We start from the raw sequence: 18,131 nt of genomic DNA on the forward strand, positions 1-18,131 counted from the left end.
GTAGGAAATTGTCAAGATTCCAGGTAAGGGTAGGGCCTCAGAGTCAAGTGCAGTGTACTTACATGGGGAACCCAGGATAAGCAAGAGAAATGGACATGGCTGGTGGAAGCAGAAAGAAGCTTATTGGGCAGATACTTAAGCCCTTGCAGGTTCCATTCAGTCTGGGAGTCACACTTGGTCCAGTGGAAGGACCAGCTCCAGGACTGCAGCCAGCTCCTTTGGTGCTTTAAAGCTGCATCCTTCAGCATCCTTTCTGTTTGGCTTCCTTTGCTTAGCACAGCAAGAGCCAGCTCTCACCATTATGCCAGAAAATTTGACGTCCTGGGTCCGGGCTCTCATTTTTGAGGGGGAATGAAGGAGAAACTGATCCTGGGACTCCCACTTCCACCAAAATTATCCAGTGAGGACTTTCTCCTCCAGGGAAGAGTATGCTAAAGAGCAGAGGGGGGGAAATCCACTAGAATGTAGGTTCCTCTTTAGCATTTGAATGTAGAGGTGTGAGGCCATAAGACTCTTCCTTGCCTCTGAGAAGGGTGCCGAGAAGCAAAGCAGCAGCCCCTGGGGTCCAACATGGTTGGTGTGTGAGAAGAATCACTTAACAGACAGTTCTCATATTGTTACCTCCCAAGGGGGTAACTAAACTCAGGAAAATTTCTTGAGGGAAGTGGCTACTCCATTTAGCCTCTGCAGAGACCCAGCCTTCAGTCTGTCATCCAGCTGCCCTTAGACCGTCAGTGTTCTCCATTCACCCAGAAAAGGGCCACAGAGAGAGTTCAGTGGTGTGGGTGCTTGCCTTACCATGGCTATATTTGGTTCAATTCCCAGTACCACATATGCTAGTCTGAGCACATAGCCCAGAGTAGGCCCTGCACACAGTGGATTCAGTCCCACCCTTGCCCATTAAGTCTACGTTTACTCAGAAAAATAGGGAAAGAAAAGGATTGCCCCTTCTGCTTATGGTCCACCGATCCCTCCTAATGGGAAGGGGGCAGGCCCTGGGGGTAGTAGGCACTTGCCTTGTATGCAGCTGACCCCAGTTCAATCCCCAGCACCACATGGTCCTCCTAGCACAGCCAGGCATCACTCCAGAGTACAAGGGAAGAGAACCACCCCCGAGCACTGTAGGATAACAATGGGTTTGTCCTTTCACCCTTGCCACAGGGAATTTAGAGCAATGTCCTTTCTGTAATTGCTTTACTTGAAAGCAATGTCCTTTCTGTATGGACACAGGAAGACAGTTAATATTATGCTTTGTAACTTGGGAGTTGATTGACTCCAATAATATTTACTCCTGGGCATCTGCTCTCAACAGTTGCCCTTAGTTCCTAGCACCCCAAAAGCAAGGTCCCGATGAGGGACTGAATGGACCCAGGGCAAGTTGTGAGCTACCCTGGCATCGAAATGGGCCAGGCCAAAGAGCCACAATACTCAACTATAAGTTGAGAGCATGATCATAGACAAATGCTGTTGTGATCCAAAAGTAATGAGACTAGGACCCTGCTGGGGTTAGGGAGATTAACCTGGCCTGAGGGTTGTGGTAAGACGTCCTCAGGAAGAAGCAAACTTTAAATTGATATATCTCTTATCATACAGAATGACATTGCTAGAAATATTAGAACTAGATTTACTATAACTATTTAAGTGGATTACTAGCTGGGGAAAGAAGAAAGCCACACACCCTGAATGGGATCCCGCCCTTAAGCAGATCTCCTAGTAATCCAGAATAATCTCTTCAGATGAGATTTTATCCTTGAGTTAATCTCCTGGAGGAGTGGTCTTACCTCTTTTTGTTGATTTATTAACGTTCAACCCACCTTTGTGTCGCCACCCTATGTGACTGCTATATAAACTAAGACTGTAGGGGCCAGATTCAGAATCCAGAGAGCAGAATCAGAATCCAGAGTGCAGAGTCAGAATTTAGAGGCAGAGTCAGAATCCAGAGTGAAGGGCTCCAGAGAGAGAAGCAGAAGAGACCAGAGGAGAGACTACATAGAATCAGAAATAGACAGAAGAGAGCACAGTAGCATGCACAGAAGCAAAGTGTAAAAGAGGAGCCATCCTGATCCGGTCCATACACTGCAGCTCGAGAGCACCAAATGCGGGCAGTGAGAGAGAGCTGCCCTGAGAACCTGCCAACAACACATTATCATCTTTGCATCCCTCCCCCGCACGCATGTAAGATACAGTTTTTACAGAGCACCAAACTCCACCCTACCCTACACCTCCCTTTCCCCCCAAACATCAAGGAACGCAGCAAAAGTGCATGGAAGAGAGTCTGGCATGCACATTGCTGGACACTAAAAGTCCTAGCCCCTCTAGCTTCCTGAACCTTCTTTTCCTGAAAATGGACTTAAAGTCATGGGTCTAGATGGAGCAGATGCACTCTCCCCACCTACTCCAGATGGAATATCGGAGACTAAGAGCTTCCACAAGCAAGGACTAGGTATGCGGGTTCCAGGACTGAATCTCCAGGTCACATGGTGGCAGAGAACCCGGACTGTCCCTCCCTGGACCCCCACCCACCCAGCAGACTGGCTGTCATGCCCCAATTTGCCTTCGGGTGCCATCTTTGTGCACAAACAGTCCTGGCCCAGAGAGCAGCAAGTCCTGGAAGACACACAGCACTGGAGATCTCTCTGGGCTCCATACTGGGCCAATTTCACTGGGGCACCCCAGGTGGAGCAGTCTCCCCGCCTACTCCAGATGGAATCTTAGTGACCAAGAGCTTCCACAAGCAAGGCCTAGTATGCGGGTTCCAGGACTGAATCTCCAGGCAGCATGGCAGCAGAGGGACAGCCCGGGTCCCCACCCACCCAGCAGACTGGCTGTCACACCCACAATGTGCCATTTTAGCGCACCAACAGCCCTGGCCCAGAGACTCCCAATTGAATCCCAAGATGAATTAGTGTCATACAGAGATGTCTCTGGAACCCTGTGTGTTTTCAAAAGACCGGCAGCACTATCTCTCCCGCTGCCCAATAGTCTCACACCTTCAGTAGTCTCACACTGTTTCCCCCACCCTGGGGGAGGTCTATGGCGATTGGCAGGTGAAGGAAGGAACGAGGGTCAGCCTGGTCGGTATCAATAGTAGTTTATTCCAATCTTCACTCCCCTTCTGCTTCTCTCTCTCTCTCTCCCTCTCTCTCTCTCTCTCTCTCTCTCTCTCTCAAGCCCCAGCCCCACTCACTTCTGACTCTGCCCTCTGGAGCCCGAGCCCACTCCTATCTTACAGTCTTAGTTTATATATCCGTCACGTAGGGTGGTCACACAAAGGTGGGTTGAACATATACAAATCAACAAAGAGAGGTAAGACCACTCCTCCAGGATATTAACTCAAGGATAAAATCTCATCTAAAGAGATTACTCCAGATTATTAGGAGATCTGCTCTAGGGTGGGATCCCAACAAGGGTGTACTTTCCTCAGCTAGTAATCCACTTAAATAGTTGTAGTAAATCTACTTCTAATATTTCCAGCAATGTCATTCTGTATGAGCACAGTAAGAGATATAAACTTACAGTTTGGTTCTTCCTGAGGACATCTCACTAAACATTCTGCAGTCCTCAGGCCAGGTTAGATTTCCTAGCCCCAGCAGGGTCCTACTCTCATCGTTACTTACTTTTGGATCATTACAGCATTTGTCCATGATCATGTCCTCAACTTATAGTTGAGTATAGTGCTCTGGCCTGGCCCATTTTGATGGCAGGGTAGCTCACAACTTGCCCTGGGTCCATTCAGTCCCTCGCTGGGACCCTGCTTTTGGGGTGCTAGGAACTAAGGGCAACTGAGTCAAGAAAGCAGATGCCCAGGAGTAAATACTATTCGGAGTCAATCAACTTCCAAGCTACAAAGCAACTGTTTCCTGTGTCCAGACCAAAAGGACATTGCTTTAAGGTAAACTATGCAAAAGACATAACTTACAAGTTCAGTTTCCTTAGAAGGATCTGATCTTACAAGCTAACAGAATCTGATTAGGGAGAAAAGGTGTTTAACTGGCTGTGGAGGAGAGCAAAGAGAAGAGTTTATAGATAAACAGAGAAATGGGAGTGACTCAGGAGCACTGTGATGGGTGTAACCTGATAAACTTAAGCTCCTGTGGCAAGGGAGAAAGGACAAATGTTATCTTACAGAGCCCAACATTTACAATCTAGAAATTTACATTTATAATCACGGCTGTGAGAGCTCTCAAGATATTCAAAATGAGCAATGGAAAATAAATTATCTAGCCTCTACCCCTGTCAGGTAGGCTTGAATGGTGGTAGGAAATTTTGAGCAAATCATAATGCCCCAATTAAAAAAAAAAAGAAAAAAACCATAATGACCCAAATTAGAGAGTGAGAGTATTGGGGAAATTGTCTGCCATAAAGAGGATTGGGATGTGGGTGGTGGAGAATGTGCACTGGTGGAGGGGTAAGTGTTTCATCACTGTATGGCTAAATCTAAAACATGAAAGCTTGTAACTATTTCATGGTGATCACGATCACGATCACGATCATCCTGTTGTTCGCTGATTGCCTCGAGCAGGCACCAGTAACGTCTCCTTCTTCCTAGCCCTGAGATTTTAAAAGAGCCATTTCAATGCTCTTTCAGGGTTAGGAGAATGAGACCCATCATTGTTACTGGTATTTGGCATATTGAGTATGACACGGGAAGTTTGCCAGACTCTGCCGTGCAGGCAGGACACTTTTGGTAACCTGCCAGGCTGTCCAAAGGAAGTGGTGATACTTAACTTAATCACTTAATCACTTAACTTCCCGTTAGTCGTCGATTTGCTCGAGCGGGCGCCAGTAACGTCTCCATTTGTCCCTGTCGCGTGCTAGTGTAGCCCAATGGCATTTGTTCGCTCCGGGAACATGAAGGGCCTCAAACCGATCATTCATGATCTTGACAAAGAAGTCTGACCATCTGGTAGGTGGGCGGCCACGCGGTCTTTTGACATCCCGTGGAATCCAGTTGGTAACAGCTCTAGTCCAGCGGTCGTCTTTAAATCTCATTACGTGACCAGCCCATCTGATTTTCGACACCTTGGCAAATGACACAGCGTCCCTGATTCTTGATCGTCAATGGATGTCAGAACTCCGGATGATACAATTAAAAAAAAATGTAATGCGGCATTCATGCCACATTTAATCAGCTTAATCAATGGCTGAACAAATAGCAGTTTTCCTACATTATTTAAATAAAGAAAAAAGTCATGAGTCTGTCCTGATCTTTTAGTTGTCACTCCCAGTAGAGCACTGTGTTGGGAGCATTTTGAAGTCAAATGCAGGCTAAGCAATAGAAGTAACATCCCTTGAACCAGGCAAGGGCCAGTTTGGAGGCAACATATTCTTCTCTCACTTGCACCCTTTTTGGAAAAGCTCTGCCTGTTCTACCTCTGAGGACTGAAAAGCTGCCAGAGTTTTCCACCTGTAGAGTCAAAGTAGCACAGGCTTGAGACTGGAAGTGGAATTCACTTTCCTGTTTACTCAAGGCAGGCTTAGAATCTCACTGGCACTTCCCCCACCCTGCATACCTCCTTGCTGAGACTTTGTGAGAAGCAAAGGAGAGAACACACTCGAAACTTCCCGGCAGATTCTAAAAGTGCCATGTCATCAGGATACATTCTAATCACTGTAACTTATTAGCACCAAATCTCTTTCACGCTTCAAGAGGTTTTAGCATTTGAGATGCTATAAGTGAATATCTATGTACATGCAAACAAAAACTGTCACAATCGCCTCAACACTATGGCTCATTAAAGCCCAATATTGTCATTGCAGTGAATCTCAAGGGTATGCAGAAGGCTACAGTTACTGTCCTTTGTATCAGCTGCAAAGGACAAGGCCAATGGATATGTTCAAATGTCATTGAGCAATCAGTTGTGACTTTATCTCCCATGGTATACTAGACTTTTCAAAAAGATACTTGTGTTATATACTTGTACCCTCATTTTCTTTATGCCTGAACAGGAAGCCTTACCTTTGCATTTCTAAGCTATTGTTGGCTTCTTTAGATCTGAAGGCAAAGGGCCATAGAGACTCACAGCAAGGCAGATGAATAAGGGAAACCCAGGAATCTGGCTCAGCAGCTACACTTGCAAGCTTGGTGGAGAATATGAATTTTCTGTCCGTCCTTGGGGGCTGGAGCAATAGCACAGCGGGTAGGGCGTTTGCCTTGCGCGCGGCCGACCTGGGTTCGATTCCCAGCATCCCATATGGTCCCCTGAGCACCTCCAGAAGTGATTCCTGAGTGCATGAGGTAGGAGTAACCCCTGTAAGTCGCCAGGTGTGACTCAAAAAGCAAAAAAAAAAAAAAAAAAAATCACCATCCTCGGGGCTGGAACGATAGTACTGCAGGTAGGGCATTTGCCTTGCACGCAGCCGACCCTGGTTGGATCCCTGGCATCTCAGGAATAAAAAAATCCAGTAAGAGGCTGGAGCAATAGCACAGCGGGGATGGCTTTTGCTTTGCACATGGCCGATTTGGGTTTGATTCCCAGCTTTCCATATGGTCCCCTGAGCACCGCCAGGAGTGATTCCTGAGTGTAGAGCCAGGAGTAACCTCTGAGAATTCCTGAGTGTGACCCAAAAAGCCAAAAAACAAAATAAAAAATCACCATCCTCAGGGGAGGGAAGGGACACTCTGGTGCAGGGTGTGGTGATGGAATGTTGTACCACTCAATTCTACCACAATATTATAAATCACAGTGCTTAAAATAAGAGATCATCATCATCATCATCATAACCACCATCATCACCACACAGCACTTGCATTACAGGAGGCCCAAATTCAATCCCCGGCCGTGGTCCCTCAAGAATCTGTAGGTGTGCCCCCCACAAAACCTGGGGTTATAGATCATGAATAGAGCATTTGCCTGCAGAGCCCTTGTTCTGTGGCAGAAACAAAACTGACCACTGTAGAAATAATCTCACATAGCAACACAGCATGCCATGGATCAGACTGGCACGATTGCCGCCCAGCAGTGAGACTCAGGCTAAGGAAGTGGTGTCAAAGTTGTCAAGTTATGGTCCATATTTGAATCTGAGCACGTTGGCCCTGCATGGAGTACTCTCAACGACTTGCTTTACAGGTTCCTTTGGGTCATAAATCAAACGTTTATCCCCCAGTGGGAATGCTACCACATGCTGGTCTGGCGCATACTTTTCTGTTTCCTGTGGTTGCCTTTCCTTTGGGTGAGCAAAATAAAATATATACATAAAAACTTCCATTTGAACCATTTCGTGTCTAGTTTAGGCTGCTCTGATTGTGGCAAAACCATCACTACCAATCAACAACCCCTTAGATCACCTACTTTAATTCTTTTGGCTTTTGGGGTCACACCCGGTGATGATCAGGGGTTCCTCCTGCCTCTGCACTCAGGAATTACTCCAGGCAGTGCTGGGGGGAGGTACCCTATGGGACGCTGGGGATCCAACCCGAGTTGGCTGCAAGCGAGGCAAATGCCTCAACCCGCTGTCCTATCGCTCTTGCCCTAGATAACCTTTCCAGGCACCCTCTTTATCCAATGGAAATTTTTATTTGTATGAATTCACTTATTTGTTAAAAAAATATATACATGTATGTGTGTATATATGTATATATACATATGTGTGTATATACATACATATAGGCATACTGGCCAGGCCGAGCACCCTCCCCACCGATGAGCTCCAAGGCTCGCGGACTGCTTGCAGGTAGACCTTGCTTGACGGCCCTGAGCAACTGGCGGGCGAGACTTCCGAGCGCCACTAGGGGGCGCGCTCCCTGGGCTCCGCCTCACTCACATCCGGGGGCCGGCCAGGGTGTGGGGCCCGGGTGCGGGCGGAACCTTTGTGTCTTGCCTTCGACCTACCTGCGCCGCGGGGACCTGTTAGGCCTCTGCGCAGCGCGCTCGGCGACTGCCGCGCTTTGCTCGGGCCGCGAAGACGGTTGTTCCGGGTGTGTGTGTGTGTGTGTAGGGGCGACGTTTGGTTTTTTTGTGTTCCGTCGCCGTGAGCAGCATGGACGTGCTTGCAGAGGAGTTTGGGAACCTCACTCCGGAGCAGCTGACTGCGCCCATCCCGACCGTAGAGGTGAGGGCCGCGCGCGAACGCAAGGGGCGGAAGGGACTGGAACGGGATCCCCGGAGGCGTTGCCCCTAGCGCACTCCCCGTGGCTGGAGGCGGGCCGCCGCCGTCACTGCGCATGCGCAGGACACCGCGCTTGCTGGGTCGGTGGTCTGCGCATGCTCAGGACTCCGCGCATGCGCAGGACCTTGCCCCGTCCGGCATTCTGCGCATGCTCGTGGCGCTGCGCATGCTCAGAACTGCGCGTCCCGCACTCTGCGCATGCACGGGACTCCGCGCGTGCATCGGACTGTGCGCCCCGCGCTTATTCCTCGCCGGCTGCAGCCAGCAGCTCCGAAAGCGGAGCTCGGAGCCGCTGTCACCCGGCCGGTCCCGGCTGGGACCTTTTCCAAAGTGTGTTTAGGGGTCACGGGGCCCCTGCGCCCCTCTCAGGGTCGTTATGGCCTCGTCGCCGGCCCCGCAGCCGGGTCTGGTGGTGGAACCAAACCGCTAGGCTCCCAGGCTAGTCATCTTTCCTTTGAACGGGGGACTCCAGTTTTGGGGTGCGGGGGTCGTTAAACACCCTGAAATAGGACCCCGATATTTGGACCCCGATATTTGGTTTGCAGGAGGGGTCAGCGCGAGAGCCAGCAGTGCGAGCTAGAGGTCCGGGCTCCGTCCCGGCACGGAGTCGGGGACCCCCTACACCCTCCCTCAGCACCGCCCGCTGCGCCCTCCCAACCCTCCAAAGTTTTGCGTACGTGTTTGCTTCTATCGGGTGCTCAGATATTAGCAAGTATCACAGTCCCTCTCCCCAGCCCCCTCCAAGGTGCTTAGAGTGTAGCTAAGCTTTAGCATGGTCCTGTGTACTGGGAAGGCCACACATTCATGATGACAGCCCTGGCTGCCAAATCTTGGCTGACATGGAATGAATGAATGGGGGCCAGGAAGAGAACTGAGAGGCTAGTCCGGAGACGGAGTCCCGGTAGAGGGAACCGGGAACCTGAAATGCTTCTCTGGGTATTGAGGACCAGAAGTAAATCCGCTAGTGGCAGAGTGAAGTGCCAGAGCAATGCAGGAGGAAGGTTGGTGAAAAATGCATGCGCAGCCGTCCTGATCACAGAAGGTGGTGTGGGGCCTCTGAAAGGCCTTGGACTGTCTTCTGTGAAGAGCTTAATCAGGAGAGTGACACACACCCAGTGAGTTGAGGAGACCCTCCTTATCGTCTAGGCAGGTAGGCAGCTTAAGAAGTGCAGAGAGGATTAATTGGAGTTTGGCAACACATTGTTGATCATGAGTGGCAGTTGAGATTGAAACTCTGGAAGAGTTCCTACAGAGAGTCACTAGCTTGTACCATTCTCTGTTTAAGCACAACTCTCAAGGGCCAGAGAGATAATGCAGTGGAGGAGGGATTAGCTGAGCCAGCAATTCGGGTAAAGCGCTTAGCTTGCACCTGGTCGATCAGGGTTTGAGCCTCCACATTCCCTATGGTTTCCACCAGCAACACCAAGAGTGATCCCTGAGTGCAGAGCCAGGAGTAACCCCTGAGCATCCCGGGGTATGCCGCCCTGTACTCCAAGTAAGCACAACACACATTGCATTATTTGTCAAAAATAAGTACAGTTTTCACCCCTTTTTTGCCAGTGCAGAGTTTTGAGGTCCAGAGAGTTCAAGTAAGGAGCACAGTGTCGGAAATCTGGTAGATGTGACGAATCCAAAATGTGAACACTGGTATTCTGACTCCAGAGTCTTCATTCTTTTGTTTGATTTTCTTTCTCGTATCCTGGTTTGTGGTGCTGAGCCTCATCCAGGCAAGGCGAGGGCTCCACAGCTGAACCACAGTAAGGCTTGTCCTTAACCACTGATTGGACTGCTTCTCCAGGGAGCTTCGGAATGAATCTTAAGGATATATGTGTCTTACCTGAACTTGCACAGCTATGTAGGGAACAGTATTACAATCCCTGCCCTCTGGTTCAGAAATAACCAGTAAATAATACCTTCTGGTCTTCTGCATCCGGATCATCAGATCTTGAAGTTTCTGCCTAGCGAGTGTTCTGAAATCATTTTTTTTTCTTTTTTGGGTCACACCTGGCGATGCACAGGGGTTACTCCTGGCTCTACACTCAGGAGTTACTCTTGGCAGTGCTCAGGGGACCATAATGGGATGCTGGAAATCGAACCCAGGTCGGCCGCGTGCAAGGCAAACGCCCTACCCGCTGTGCTATCTCTCCAGACCCTGTTCTGAAATCATTTATGTCATTCCTACTGTTCTTCGGGCTGGAGCGATAGCACAGCGGTGCTGTAGCTGTGCTATTGCTCCAGCCCCTTCAGTTAATTTTAATGGTTAAGGTTCACACCTAGTGGTGCTCACAGATCACTCCTGGTAGGGCTCAGGGGACCATAGTCAGTGCCAGGTATTGAACCCTGGTCCACCGAGTGCAAGGCAAATAATTTATCCGCGTACTATTTTGAACCCCAGAATCATCATTTTAAGCTCATAAATATGGTCATGCTTTTCCATGGTTAAAGTGTTTGTTTCTGCTAGTTGTTTTCCTAAGCAATCGAAGTATTTTACTATGTTTATAAAGCTTTCCTCAATTTTCTCAGAGTCCGAAGTTTACTCTGTGGGGCAATATTGCATATTTTGAGTAGCACTGGTCTGGCCCCTGCTTGCTGTCTCGCCAGTCCGTTTTCCTGTCTTTTCCAATCTCCCCCTTCTACTTCTTTTTCCGAGTTGTTTTATTCTGCTTTGTGGAATAAAAATTTGTTTATGATAAAATGTGCATTCATTTGACAGTTACTCAACCATAACTACCATTAAATACAAGATACAGAACATTTTTATCAACCCAGAGAGTTAGCCTCTGATCTTCTTGAGCATATTCGCCCAACCACCTTTGTTGTTGTCTTTTTTGTTTGTTTTTGGCCACACCCAGTGGTGCCCTGGAGTTACTACTAGCTCTACACTCAGGGATCACCTCTGGCAGTGCTCGGGGACCATATGGGGTGCTGGTGACTGAACCCAGGTCTGTTGCCGTTTTCCAGCTCCTACCCAAACACCTTTTGATATCCATCATGATAGATTAGTTTAACCTGACTACTCCCTGTATCTGCAGTGATACAGAGTTTTGTATTGCTTTGGATAATTGTTGCTGCTGCATTTTGTTCGAATCACGTTTTAAGAAGATGCTGACCGGGGCTGGAGAGATAGCACAGCGGGTAGGGCGTTTGTCTTGCACGCGGCTGACCCTGGTTTGATTCCCAGCATCCTGCATGGTCCCCTGAGCACTGCCAGGAGTAACTCCTGAGTGCAGAGCCAGGAGTAACCCCTGTGTACCACCAGGTGTGACCAAAAAGCAAAAAAAAAAAAAAAAAAAAAAAAGAAAAGAAAAAGAAAATGCTGACCTACAGTGGTTAGAACTAGTCACAAGTGTGTGTGTGGCTGAGGTAGGTAAGATAGAGAAGAGACCAGTATGACAATAATAGCTGGGAATGATCATGCTGGACAAGATCTGAGTGTTAAAAGTAGGTAAAGGCCTATTCTTGATAACCTTTCAGTATCTGTATTGCAAACCACAATGGAGAGAGAGATCAAGAGCGAGAGTGAGCGAGTGAGTGCACCTACCATAAAGGCAGGGGGTGGGGGTAGGGTGATAGTGGGGAACCTGGGGACGCTGGTGCTGAGAAATGTGCACTAGTGGAGGGACGGGTGTTGGAATACTGTATAGCTCAGTAACTGAAACCTCACCATGAACAGCTTTGTAAGGGTCTATCTCATATTGATTCAGTTAAAAAAAAAAGTAAAAGTAAAAAAAAAATGTATGCAACTGCCAAAAAAAAAAAAAGGAAAATGCTGACTTAGTTTTAAAGAAAACCTTCAAGTAATGACTGCCTCTCTTGCCCCCACACACACCTTTGTGCAGAAAAAAAGTTGGTGTCACCTATGTGAAGATGATATAATAGACTTTTTAAAAAAGAACCTATACTACTGAGTTCTGCACTCATATTTGTTTTTGTGTTACCAGTATGTCTCATGCCCACAAGTCCCCTTTTTCTTTAAAAAAAAATCTTTTTTCCCCCCAATATAAATCCGAGGTTTACCAAGTTGTTCATACTACAGTTATTTCAGGCCTTAAATGTTCCAATACCAGCCCCACTACCAGTGTGCCCTTCCCTCCACTTATGTCTCCGTTTTTTCACGTACCACCCCAGCTTCACCCCTTGCAGGCACAATTATATTTACTTCATATTGTCTGTTACAAAGGCAAATGGAATGATCAAATCTTAGGTCATTAAGAGTTAATTTTATGATAATTGTTGCATCTCCCAGTGAAATGTTACATCTCCCAATAGCATCATCTTCAATGATGCTATTGAAGTCATTGTCTGAGGATCATCTCTGCTGGTTGATGCTAGTTGAGTCTTCTGGATAATTGTTTAGGCTTATTGAGTTGGTGGTCTTTTATGCAACTTTCCTGTTAGATTTGCTGTGATCCTACTAGCTCCCTTTTTCTTTCTTTCTTTCTTTTTTATTTTTTAATTTTTATTAGTGAAACACCATGAGGTAGGTACAGTTGTAGACTTACAAATTTTTGTGCTTGGGTTTCAGTTATACAATCATCGAGTACCCATCCCTCCACCAGTGCCCGTTCTCCACCACCAATGATCCCAGTATCCCTCCCACCCTCCATTGCCCCCATCCCACCCCGCCTCTTTGGTGGGGCATTCCCTTTTGTTCTCTCTCTCCTTTTGGGTGCTGAGGTTTGCAAAAGAGGCATTGAGTAGCAATAATGTTCGGTCTATAGTCTACTTTCAGCATGCATCTCCCATCCTGGGAGGATGCTCCCAGCACCCTTCTTTTGGTGCTCCCTTCTCTGTCTGAGCTGCCTTTTCTCCTAGCGTGTGCGGCTGGCCTCCAAGCCATGGAGTGAACCTTCTGGTACCTTTCTCGGCTATTCTTGGATGTTAGTCTCCTATTTTGTTACTTTATGTTACCCAGTTGAATGTAGTCTCTCTATGTCTGACCCTTTCTTTCTGACTCATTTTGTCTAGCTCCCTTTTTCATGAGAAATGTTTCACTTTGGGTTTTATTCTGCCTTCCTGGCACTCTGCGGCCTCTTGCTATGTGTGCCTTCTGTTCCCCATCTCTGGTGTAGCAGTGTTCTCATCTTTCTTCAGGAAACTGCTCCATCCTTGCTCCTTGGGGGAATCTCATCCATTATGAGACTGGAGTTGCTGTCCTCCAAGGCCCCAACCCCACACTTCTGTGTTCTGCACTTACATTTATTGCCTCATTTTTCACTTTCACCTGGATGTTTAATGGTCTTCTTGAGCTCTATATGCACCGGCCAGTCTCCTGACAGCCCCCTCACACATAAACCTGCGACTTCAGCTATATCTGATGGTGCTTAGGAGACATGTTCAGTACTAGGGATCAGATCCTTTGTATGCCACGCATTCCCTGCAGCCCTTTGACTTTCTTACTGGCCCTATGGGGTCCATCTTGATGCATTTTCCTAGAGTCTTCTGGCCCTATGGGGTCAGTCTTGATGCATTCTCTTAGAGTCCTCATCCTTAAGTCACTCCCAAGTCCTGTGGCTGTTAACATTATTGTACCTCCTAGTCAAATCATTTCTAAGCTATTCTTTTACCAGTGTGGAGTGTTGCAGTATACTCCAGATGATTCCCTTAACCCTGACCTGAACTTATCTTTTTTCAGCCAGCTCCTGTAGTTAAAGTGAGTCATCTTTATATTCAGTGTGATCCCTATAAGGATATCCTTGACATTTCTCAAAGAAATAGACCAAAAACACTCATGAAATTCATATGTAACCATCACTCCCACCCCCCTCCCCCAAATAGCTAAAACAGTCCTTTGGAAAGAGAAAGTGGGAGACATCACCTTCCTCAACTTCAAACTGTATAACAAAGCAGTAGTAATTAACACAGTATGGTATTGGAATAATGGCAGACCCGCAGACCAATGGAATAGAGTTGAATATTCTGACACAGACCCTCAAGTATATGATCATTTAATCTTTGATAAGAGAGCAAGAAATAAGAAGTGGAAGCACCTCTTTAACAAGTGGCGCTGGGAAAATAATGTATTTATTATAAATTAGGATTATTAATTATTATAAATTAGGACAGCTAATGTTAAACAAACAAAAAGAACTCAAACATTTATCTAATGCCATACACAAAAGTCAGGTCAAAAATGGATTGAAGACGTTAATTTCAGACTTGAATCCATAAGGTTCAGGGAAGAAAATGTAGGCAAGACCCTCCATAGCACAGAAGCTAAAGGTATCTTCAAAGATGAAACAGCACTGACAAACCAAATGGAAGCAAAGATAAACAAATGGAACTACATCAAACTAAGAAGCTTCTTCACCTCAAAGTTACCCGGATACAAAGACAGCCCATGCAGTGGGAAAAAATTTTATTCACCAGTACACATCTGATCAGCACGGGAGTTTTGACCTGCTCTGTTTCCGACCTGGGCTGGTTCAACCCTCCCGAGGCAACCTGGTGGTCCTCCACTCCTGGAGGGTCACCATATTGATGCTGAACTTAGTGTGGACACTGACCAGCATAGCCCAGAACTCCTGGACTCAAGTGATCCTCTGGCCTCAGCCTCCTTAGTAGCTGGGACTACAGGCATGCACCACCATGCCTGGGGATAGCACAGTGGTAGGGCATTTGCCTTGCAAGTGGCCAACCCGACCAACCAGATTGACCCAGGTTCAATTCCCCCGCCCCTCTCAGAGAGCCCAGCAAACTACCGAGAGTATCTCGCCCGCATGGCAAAGCCTGGCAAGCTCCCCATGACATATTAAATATGCCAAACACAGTAACAACAAGTCTCACAATGGAGACGTTACTGGGCCTGCCCGAGCAAATTGATGTACAACAGGAGGACAGTGACAGTGACCCATCTGATGAGGGGTTAATATCAAAGATATGCATGGCACTGGTAGAACTTTAAAAGGAAAAAGATCTGGGGCTGGAGCAATAGCACAGCGGGTAGGGTGTTTGCCTTGTACATGGCTGACCCAGGTTCAATTCCCAGCATCCTATATGGTCCCCTGAGCACCGACAGAAGTGATTCCTGAGTGCAGAGCCAGGAATAACACCTGAGCATCACTGTGTGTGACCCAAAAAGCAAAAACAAAATAAATAAAAGGAAAAAGATCTAAGTCTATCAAATAATGGGGAAAAGAACAGAAACTTTCTCAAAGAAGAAATTCAAATGGCCAAAAGTCACATGAAAAAATGCTCTACTTCACTAATCATCAAGGAGTTGCAAATCAAAACAACAATGAGATATCACCTCACATCACAGAGAATGGCACACATACAAAAGAACAAGAACAACCAGTGCTGCCACAGATGCAAGAAGAAATAGACTCATTCATTGCTGATGGGAATGCTGACTGGTCCATCCTTTTTGGAAAACAATATGGACATTCCTCAAAAAACTAGAAATTGAGTTCCCACTTGATCCATCAATATCATTTCTGGGAATATACCTTGGGGGCCCAAAATCATATAGTAGAAACACCATCTGAACTTCTGTATTCATTGCAGCTCTATTCACAATAGCCAGAATCTGGAAGCAACCTAAGTGCTTGAGGAAAGATGACTGGCTGGATAAAGAAACCATGGTACAATGGAATACTATACAGCTGTTGCGATAAATGAAGTCATATGGTTTGCCTATAAATGGATGACCTGGAGATTATGCTGAGCGAAATAAGTCAGAAGGAGAAGCACAGATATAGAATGAGTTGGAATCAATTGAATTCAGTTTTAGCGGTTGAGGGCTAGAAAGCTAGCTCAAAGGACTGAAGGTTTTGCTTTGCATGGGGGAGGGTTTGGTCCTTGACACTGCAAGCTACGGCACATACCACTTTGAGTGACCCCAGAACACAGGGCTGGGAATAGCCCAGAGATTAGTGAAAAGAAATTTGTTAGATACATATTTGTATGTGTATACATATAAATATCATTTCAATTTTAGTTTATGTGCTGCTGAAGTGAGCACGGCAAAGCCTGGCAAGCTACCCATGATGTATTTGATATGCCAAACACAGTAACAAGTCTCACAATGTTACTGGGCCCACTCAAGCAAATCGATGAACAATGGGAGGACAGTGACAGTGACACCTAAATATATGCATATATTCATAAACGTGATTGCAATTTAAAAATTGTTAAAACTATTTACTTTTCTGTATTTTTTTATTTGTTAAAACAATTTAATGTTTTTGTTTCTGTGGTGAAATAATTACGTTTCATTAAAATAACCTGTTATAAAAATATGGTGACTAGTCTAAAGTTTTAACATTTATCTTGTTTTGGTTTGCAGGAGAAATGGAGGCTGCTCCCAGCATTTTTAAAGGTAATAGTGTGACATTTGGTGATTGGTTGTTTTTCAAATAAAAAAGGTCAAGAAATGCATCTTATTATTATTACTTTCCCTTCTAATTTGGTGTACTCCTACCCTTCTGACAGTATTGTAGAGTTTGGAGATATTATGTGGCCACAAATGTGGCGGCACATTCTGGAAACTCCAAAATATTGAACTGGGCAATGAGCTTTCATGGTGGTAGCTGTGCGATGTGGGTGTAGCTATCAGGGCTTCTGGAAGTACAGAGTTTTGAGGAGAGGCTGCTCATCCTCACTCTGAGAAAACCCTAGAGTTCCAGCCAAAAGGCTAGTAAACACTTCTTGAATTTCAGAGGTCAGTTTGTTTCTTAAGGAGGAAAAGATAAGATATTAGTAAGATAGAAGAGATGGAATATGACATAGAAATGTAAATCATATTTGTTAAAAGTTTTTTCCCTTGGATTTTGAGAATGATGATTGCCTGTGTATGTGTATACATATAAATATCATTTCAATTTTAGTTGAAATTGAACTAAACCAGTTTCATTGCTTACCAGCTTTTTGCTTTTTATTTGTTTAGGTGAAAGGCCTTGTGAAACAACATATAGACTCATTTAACTATTTTATTAATGTAGAGGTAAGTATCTGGTCTTACAAAGACACTTGGCTCAGTGTTAATGGAAACTAGTCTTTTCCTAATGTTACTCTTTCTGTGCAGATAAAGAAGATTATGAAAGCCAATGAAAAGGTTACAAGTGATGCTGACCCCATGTGGTACTTAAAGTAAGAACTGAACTACTCTGGATTTGCTATTTTGATTATATCAAACCTTTTGACATATGGAATCAGTTATAAAAAAAAAGAGTTATCCTTTCGAATAACTTTAGTGTTTAGCAAGATTATTGTCAAGTGCTCAACTTTTAATTGATAAACTAAAGTTTATAAAGTTGTAACAAATAGTTATTATAGGGAACTGGAGTGATATAAGAACACTATGATATAAGTGTGATATAAGATGATGCATTTGCCATCCATGCGCAGCCGACTGGACTTTGATCCCCAGCATCCCATATGGTCCCCTAGGCACTGCCAGGAGTAATTTTTTAGTACAGAGCCAGGAGTAACCCTTGAGCATTGCCAGGTATGGACCTCCCCCCCAAAAAAAAGCCAACAAAATAGTTATGATAGATGAGTTACAGAAACTTGGATTTTAAATATTCTTGATACTTTTATTTTGAGAAAAATTTATTTTAAAAAAATTGAAGTCCACACTTGACAGTGCTTAGGGAATCATTTGGGATTGCTGGAGTTGCTGGGGAAAACCCAGGTTTTCCTCATGCAAGGCAAACACCCCACCCACAGCCCTGGCCTCTTGAAATAATTTTAGACTTAGAAAAATTGCAGCGATTGTATTGTTTTTATATTATGCTTCATCCAGCTTTCATTAACATTTAGTGTCTTAGTATTAGCACCATTCAGAAAACCAGGAAATTTGCTTCAATGCAATACTTTGTTAGCCCAGTTAGCCTACAGATTCTTTTGTTTTGGGAGGGGATGTGAGGGTTTGCACCACGCTTGATGGTGTTTGGGGTTTACTCCTGGCTCTGTGCTCGGGGATCACTCCTGGTGGGCTCAGAGAACCATCTAGGGTGCAGGGAATTGAACTTGGGCTATCTGCATGCAAGGCAAATGTCCTGCGTGCTGTACTGTTTTTG

General features: G+C 45.8%; 1 protein-coding gene across 1 annotated transcript in view; it reads left to right on the top strand.

The window, feature by feature from the left end:
- Positions 1–7,944: 7,944 nt before the first annotated feature.
- The window catches only part of POLR3B (RNA polymerase III subunit B), a 111,218-nt gene continuing 101,031 nt past the window's right edge, over positions 7,945–18,131 (top strand). The window contains exons 1-4 of the mRNA XM_056118720.1: positions 7,945–8,052; positions 16,397–16,429; positions 16,997–17,053; positions 17,135–17,199. Of these exons, the coding sequence (XP_055974695.1) occupies positions 7,981–8,052; positions 16,397–16,429; positions 16,997–17,053; positions 17,135–17,199 (227 nt within the window). The 5' untranslated portion in view covers positions 7,945–7,980. The remainder of the gene's footprint in view (positions 8,053–16,396; positions 16,430–16,996; positions 17,054–17,134; positions 17,200–18,131) is intronic.

The sequence above is a fragment of the Sorex fumeus genome, unplaced genomic scaffold (genome assembly GCF_029834395.1).
Source record: "Sorex fumeus unplaced genomic scaffold, SorFum_2.1 ptg000003l, whole genome shotgun sequence".
In the NCBI taxonomy this organism is placed as follows: domain Eukaryota; kingdom Metazoa; phylum Chordata; class Mammalia; order Eulipotyphla; family Soricidae; genus Sorex; species Sorex fumeus.